At 40.8% G+C, this 8,120-nt stretch overlaps 1 protein-coding gene across 1 annotated transcript; it reads right to left on the bottom strand.

Moving 5' to 3' along the window:
* Positions 1-394: 394 nt before the first annotated feature.
* Positions 395-7,447, bottom strand: hnf4g (hepatocyte nuclear factor 4, gamma). Its single transcript, XM_076291350.1, has 10 exons — positions 7,321-7,447; positions 5,275-5,443; positions 4,865-4,959; positions 3,940-4,046; positions 3,099-3,254; positions 2,641-2,728; positions 2,331-2,483; positions 1,957-2,193; positions 1,593-1,715; positions 395-531 (listed from the first exon to the last, which is right to left on the bottom strand). The coding sequence occupies exons 1-10, from the start codon at positions 7,445-7,447 to the stop codon at positions 395-397; spliced, it is 1,392 nt and encodes a 463-aa protein (XP_076147465.1).
* Positions 7,448-8,120: the final 673 nt, after the last annotated feature.

The raw sequence follows: 8,120 nt of genomic DNA, 5'->3' as shown, positions 1-8,120 counted from the left end.
TTACTAAATAAATTACCTGACTTCTTCTTTACAACTTATAAAAAATATGTTATTAAACTAAACTAATCAACAGTCACAAATATCATAGAATTTATGTGAAAAACAGAAGGACTCACAATTTACTTTTTGAATGACATCTAGCCAAAATTACATACAGTTATCATGTCTTAACAGTTACAACACCTAGAAACATTGAGTATGGTCATACAAAACAAATGCTACATCACCAGTAACAACAAACAACCCCACCGCATGTTACTAAATTAACAAATTTATTCATACAGGCATGAAGTAGAGGCATCATGGAAATAAAAATCCTCTAAAATTTTCACATTTAAAAATATAACATTCAGATATCTATAACGTTAGTTTTCTAAAAAGGCACAAAGAGGCTTCAGAGAGGAGGATCTGGGGATTGTCTGTTCATCTGGTCCGTGGCAGGGAGTAGAATGTTGTTGGGACTAGATGCTGCTTTGTACATCTCCTGGTTCGGCAGCTGTTGAGGAGAGGGGATGGGGGTCTCTGGAGAAGCTATAGGGAAAGACAGTGGTAGTGGTTTAACATGGTATTACAGCCAAGAAGAAGTTATCAGGTTTGTATGAAAGAGTGACTTTTAAAGTTTCAAAGAAAATCCTGCATCTGGATTCTGATCTAGATACAATTGAACCCACTAACACACGCACGCACGCATACGCATGCGCACACACACACACACACACACACACACACACACACACACACACACACACACACACAAATCCAGTCCAAAATTCAATTGGTTCATTCATTCAAATTTCATGGAAATTGGGCCAGTCGCTGCTTTTTGTTTGTTTTTGTATTTTTGCATAATCCTGCCTATAGACCGACAACAACAAAAAACACACCATAACCTTCTTGGTGGAGGTAACAGTATGTATTTGACTACAATGTCATTTGCATTACTTTCCTAGTGTCTTCATTCATAATATCTTTGAATATATGATTGGAAATAAGAAAAAAAAAACTAAAGCAGTGGGGGAAATCCATTCCATGTCGACATTAAATGCACAAATGTAAACACCTGCACTAACTCACAGAATTCATTTAAAACTGAATTTACAAATACTCTTAAAAATACTCTTACAACATTGGATGCACCATACAAATCATACCTTAAACACACAAAAAAGTTTAAATCGTGCTTTATCAGAATATACCCAATGTACTGATTGCCATCAACCTTTCTAATCAGTCCTGTCTAGGGTTATAAACAGGTGGTATCCGGTAGTTACCATCCAAAAATTCAAGACCACGACAGTGTTCATTGCTGCTGAGCAATAATATACTCAGCAACAAACTAACTCTCAGTACTGTTCAAAAGCTAACCCCCCAGAGTTCTATGTATCACCACCACTGCTCTTGTTGGTTTATTTGTTTGTTTACAAGGGATACTGCACATTCATGCAAATTACCTTAAATACAAGAGTAAGCCAGAAAGGCTCATTTTCATCTGTAGTTCCTGGCTAGATGTTACAATAGACCTCATAAGAATAACAACAAAACAGAACAAGTAAACAAAGAAAACAAAACAAACATGACAACCCTATGCATACCGATCTGCTGTATATGCACAGAAGCTGGGATGGAGCTGATGACAAGCATGTGGCCAGTATGAGGGTCCTGAGCAAGCTGGGGATGGCCAGGGGGATGCAGGTGGGGCTGCTCTGTGGTTATCCCTGGGGACGACAGGTCAGCTGGTCAAACATACACAGTACAAGATGAGCACCTTTACATAGTACAAGATGAGCACAAGTACTGATTGCCTTTCGACAGAGTATGATGCTACTTGATGATGGACTCATCATGAAGACATGATATGGACTCATATGGATATTTGGCAACAGTATACTATACAGTTTTAATAATCAGATTTTTGCAGTACACCAATAGCACATCTCCACTGTGTCTCACACCCACCTCCAAGCAGCATTTCCTGCAGCAGGTTGTCAATCTTGGCCAGGCCGAAGAGCTTGATGAACTGCAGCTGCTCGATCATCTGCCAGGTGATGCTCTGCAGGGTGGGCAGCAGGAGCAGCAGCTCGCCAAAGCGGCCCCGCGAATCGTACTGCCGGTCGTTAATGTAGTCCTCCAAGCTCATCTGGACCTGATACCTCATATTTTTAATCTTGGCTGGGTCTCGAAGGCTCTTGGCATCTGAAGAGGGTCACATAAAAAAAATATGTTGAACAAGTACAAAAAACATGAGGTGCATGTGTTGATATCAAGAAGGAAGAATTGTGTGTTTGGGTGTGTTAATGCTAGACAAGCCGATGGGGAAAATAAACAGTTACCGGGGTCAAAGAAAACGATAGCTTTTAAGGCTGCATATTCATTGTCATCGATCTGGATATCTTGGAAGGGTAAGACTAATTCGTCCAGGACACGGTTGGCGACTCGATTGATCTCTGCCTCAGGACAGTTCCGGTGGATTACACAACCATTACCTGGGGGTGGATAGTATCCATAAGAAAACCAAGGTCTGGGACAGAAAAGAAATCTTCATACATACATTTCAAAAGTAAATGTTTCACAGGCCATTTATATGTATCACATTGCCGTGTTGTATTTTTTTTTTTTTTCATGTGGGATGGCAGTGTTTACCGAGAAGCAAGATGTCTTTGTAGGGCATTGACCTCTTGGCCACACCAAGTAAGAGGTGTTCTCCAGCGTGCGCTCTTAGGAGACTCACCTGGAGGAAAATAGACACTGTTAGTCTAACTCAATATGTAATTCATAATTTCAACAAAAAATTCAGTTTTAACAGCTTTTTATATACTAGGGACAAACATCAGGTGAGTGAGTAACTAGATATTCTAAAAAGTTTACTTAATTTCAATAGTCAATTATTTTAGTAAATAAATGTGGGTTGGGGGTCAAGGTTAGAAACATATTATTGTATGGCTAAGTTCACCATTAGGTAAGAATTAATTCTAGTAGATAGGTAGATATAGTTGTTTACAGAGTCTCTAAAATGGACTATCCAAATAACATGTAACTCAAAGTTAAAGCAAGCCCTTTTCCCATTAATGTTCGCTATTTGGTTTTACAGTGTCCATTACCTGGTCATCAAGTGGCAATTCACTGAAAGCCGGAATGTATTTAGCCCATTCTACCAGAACGAGCAGCTGTTGTTTCATGGACTCACAGACGTCAGCTATGGTAGCTGATTTCTTCTCTGAGACATCAGGGGGCACTGTGGGGTTGATGGCGTTGATCTTCAAAGAAACAGACAGAACGCTGATATGAACTTGTAGTCAAAGCCTCAGTCAGAGAGTCGTGTATTAGTCTATTTCACAGCTTCTTGGCTCCTTCACAGTAAACTCTCCAAAGCTTAAGTACTCATGCAGATTATTGGAGACATTTATAAAATTAACTAACGATTAACATGAACAGAGACATTACAGGACTTGATTAACCAAAAAAAAAATCCTAATGTGAATCATGGCTGCCATCCCTCAGCACCAATAATATGTTTTGTGCGCACAAATACACTCAAAAGAGTAATCAGTGTCAATCATAAATCCTGTAAATCCAGTTAAAAAAAATATTTCCTCATCTAAAAAGATTTTCCTCATGGAACAAGTAAGCACAATCTAATCAGAAGAGTTTCTCTTTGATTTGCATAATCATAAACATTGCAACCATACATTTTCTCTCTCTGTGTGTGTATGGGTATGTGTGTGTGTGTGTGTGTGTGTGTGTGTGTGTGTGTGTGTGTGTGTGTGTGTGTGTGCAATGCATGATTAATTTGCATGTTTACAGCATGTGTGAAACTTTGGCAGAAATCTTTTTGTCTGCCTGCGTGTATATGTGTCCTGTCACCTTGTGTGTTTTTATTTTGTCTTCTTTGCAATGCTGTGTGTTGAATGTGCGTGGGAACCCAGCTGCTACCTTACTTACCTGTTGTGATAGGGACTCTGCCTGTGCAAGTAAGGTGATAGGGGGCAGGTCACTGGTTTCCTGTAGGTTTCTTCTTGAGCTGATACGATCCCTTTCATTTTGTACCGCTGCAAAACACACACACACACACACACACACACACACACACAAAATCTAACTGATTAGACAGCTAATCACGGCCAAAGATTATAACTGATTAGCTGTTTCAGTTAATTGACAGAGAAGTAGGCTCGTTCTCCCCCAGGACAGGGATCTGAATCTAATAGACAGACAGTTGTTCATTGGTGATATGAGAAGCCTGTGTCTGGCATCTTGATGAGGAGATATTAGCTATCAGCTGATTAAAAATGTAATGACATCCCTCAAGAAACAAGGCTTTTCATGCTTATTTGCATACTAATTTCAGCAGTATATGCCCTTTTTTTAAAAAGGTTACAGGCTAAACCACCCCCTCCCCCCCTTCTTTATTTCTATTCAGGAAAAAGGACCAACTTAGTTGTTTTCATTTTTACTTCGGAGACTGGGAAAACCTGATGAGGGCTGGTTGAAACCAAAGAGTGGAGCAAAAGGTAAAACTTTAACCGATCACAACCCAGAACAACATGTTCGCTGGGCGGGTGAAGGAGAAAGCACATGATCGCCCATCATAAACTGCACTGCCAAGGTTGTCCTTCCAATAAACAGCACATTCCTTGTGTAATCAATGCCTCGTTTATGGCTGCTTACCATTTCAGGTCCTGAGCGTGGCTCTCTCACTCCTTCACCCTTCCCTCTATCTCGCTCTCTTTCTCTCCCTGAACAAACCCCTGTATGTGTACCTGATAATTCCCTTCTCTATACTTACGGCACACTAACTCAGTTTGCAATCTCTCATTTGTGTATGGGGCACAAGTGTGAAAAGAATTACTGGATGAGTTCAAATTACCTTCTTTCTTCATTCCGGCTCTAAAGCATTTGTGGAGACGGCAAAACCGACACTGATTCCTTTTGTCTTTATCGACTACACATTGACGATTGAACCTGCGAAGGCAAAAGGAAATCCCCACCATAGATCAGTGTGTGTTTGCAGAAGCCATTGAGTTGACAGCTAGTTTTAAAACCTGGAATCCCTGTGCTTGAAAAGTGACACACCCTTCTGCTTATCAGAACCTGTTAAGTACGTGTGAGAAATGTCTTTGACCTGCCATTGTGCTTATACTGCACTGTTTATATTAGTAAATGTTTAAAATGTATTTTGGGCGGACAGCAACTTGTGTGTTTGTGTGTCTTGCGTGAGCCGGTTGGTGATATGCTGATATGGGCCCCATGCTCTTTGTGGATGCGGGTGGCTCTAACCTGCAAGAATAGACGTGGCTCTTGCGTATGCTCCGTCTGAAGAAGCCCTTGCAGCCGTCACAGCTGGAAGCGCCGTAGTGTTTGCCAGTGGCTTTGTCCCCGCAGATGGCACAGTTGGAGTTCATGCCATTATCCCCCTGGTTCATGTTGGGTTCGGCCGGCATGATGTCTGTTATGGGGGGGGGGGGGGCAGACACAGAAAACACACACATATATGACATCCCATGAGGCCGAGTGTGTCTCTAAGTGTCCACTCCGAGTCTTATCAACACCATCCAGTCTCAGCATCCTAGCGGTTAGCCCAGTTCAGCGTATCAACCTGAAAGATGCATGGACGAACCGCAGAGAGGCTTAGGTAGATGTCTATCAAACTGGGCTGTCTTTCAATAAGTATGGAGCTAATTGGGTAGCTGAAGATTTCAATGAGGGAGTTCTGCATATGTGAACAAAGGGTCTCCACCAAAGCAGGCCCTCTTGTGTAATCAGGAACCGGCACCCCTCTGTTAGGGTACAGCGGCGGGAGAAATCAATCATTCCTTTGTGCATTCAAAATCATAACATTTCAACAAAAGAACTGCAACAGGGGACTTCTCCCTTTTTATGTGCAGTCTGATTGAAATCTCCTTGTTATGTAGGACAGACTTAATCAGGATTATCCATTGTATGTTTTTATCTTCAAGACACATATTCAATGGAGACTGGCATTGCTGTTGCTATTTTTAATACGTGTGGAGTGCAACCTCTTTATGATTCAGCATAATCCATAACTTAATCTGCACTCACATTTTTTATAAATGAGATGCACAAGACTCTGTTTTCCTTTTCTTGAATAATTGCATCACTGTGAGTTGTTACTGCTCTGCTAAATTCAATTCTTTGTGTTATATTTTTTAGGGTTTGCTGGCAAGGGAGAATCAAAATGAAAATGTGAATCTCCAGAGATTGACAAAGTCATTTGAAACAGTTGTTAAGGCAGAATCTTAAAAAAATGATCTCAGGACATCTATAGTACTGCAGCTAATACATCTTCAATCTAAAGAGGCCTCACATTGGTTTCTCTTTGTTTATCACTGTCCAAGACCTGTAACGTGTTATCTCCAAGTTCGACAAACACCAACAGCAGAACAATTGGCATACACAAGCCTTAGTTTGCATTCAATATCTGACAGAAGTAATGTGTTGTGTTCAGCCAAACTTTCTGAGAGCAGCCTGATTAGAAATGGCGGTAACCTATGCGTGCCCTTTGAATAGTTCTTTATTCTTGTTATTTTATGACTCCTCTCTATCACAAGGGATGCCAGTGCACTGCACAGTAAAGATAACAAGGCCAATCTGTCCCAAAGAGAAACCACAGGCTCTGCATTTTACACCAAGATTTGTGTAATCACAATGACAAAGAAAGTAGAGACTAAGTCATTTTCTACACCACTATGAGAAAATCCACACATTTTTTAACTAATGGCATGGCTAACTGGCACCTGACAAGTTTTTTTTAATGGGATACTATGAAAGCCTAAAGGAACCCCAGTTATATTTTGAGCAAAGTTAAATGGCAACTCTCGAATTTTAGCTAATCATTAGCTGCTTGGGCTTGATGGCAGGTAATATGGAAAGGAATTATTCAACCATTCCTGAAAAGATCCAGACAGACTTGAAGACAAAATATCTTCATTCAGTCAACAGCCTTTTAAAACTTTGTTTTCTCCTTCAGCAACAGCAACCACATTTTTCTGTCCACACTGAATTTTTAAGTGGCCAGAACAGTAAACTACCACCAAGGAAAGGATACGTTATGCTTCATGGAAGACATAAACACCTGTCATACAAATACAGATCTGTAAAGTTCCATCTACACTCGCTCTACATTCCTTAACCCTCAGTCAGAATTGTCACTTTGCATTCAAATCTAATGGCCATCGCCCTATGTGCCCAGTAACACTTTGACTAATTAACCATTAGTGCTGGTTACGGATGTGGGCAGCCACCAGACAGACAAATGGCTAGTATCCCTGTCTGTGTCAATGAGCTCAAATGCCTACCACTCACCCCCTTCATAAAGGACGTCTGCATTCTCAAACCCAAGGGTGCTGTAGGTGGGATCCAGACCCTCGGAGTAATTGGCCACCTCCATGTCCAGCAGGGATTTGGAGAGAGGTGTTGGAGGATACTTCATACCTGCCCAACTGTCTCTGCAAAGCCCTTTTACCCAACAGGGCCCTGGAGTTTAGCACGCATGAGGTAACCTAAGGTTGCACATCTCTCTATCTCGCACAGACTGCTGCTGATTTGTCATCCTGGACAAGCAAGGAGGAGCTTTACCTGCTGCTTACGTTGAGGGCTAACACAACTTTATCTGTGCTTATCCAAATTGATCAGAACAATCTGATCACATATCTAATTGTTGAGCCATTAGTGAAAGATTTACTTGTGGGGAGAACGGGGTAAGTTGAGCGTATGGGTAAGATTAGGCACATAAACAAATTTTATCATGTGACAGCATTTTAAGGAAGAGGGAGTCATTATTTACAATCTGTGGAAAGGTACGGCATGTAGCAAATGTGGTAAAAAAAATATGTGTGTAAAACTAGGCCTATAATTTTTTGCTCTCTAAGTGGATTCTATTCATGTCCAGAATTAGGGTGATTTAAAGAAAATGGGAATAGAACAACCTTCAGATGCATTACACCTCAATTGGTTCACTTTTAAGCTATGATGTGAGGGCTAACTAGTTCTTGTATTGCATCTGTAAGATTAACTTTGCCTTGATTTTGTGACCTCATTCTATATGGTTCCTTAGTGTTACTAAGCACTAAAGAGACTAGGCTGCAAATTAGTCTGACTTATTT

The sequence above is a fragment of the Alosa pseudoharengus genome, unplaced genomic scaffold (assembly GCF_046254945.1).
Source record: "Alosa pseudoharengus isolate Yale_2024_CS ecotype anadromous, Long Island Sound unplaced genomic scaffold, YU_APseudo_1.1 YU_APseudo_1.1_scf_18, whole genome shotgun sequence".
Classification (NCBI taxonomy): domain Eukaryota; kingdom Metazoa; phylum Chordata; class Actinopteri; order Clupeiformes; family Clupeidae; genus Alosa; species Alosa pseudoharengus.
Note: the sequence above shows the minus strand (reverse complement) of the source record. Positions and strands in the feature narration are given on the sequence as shown.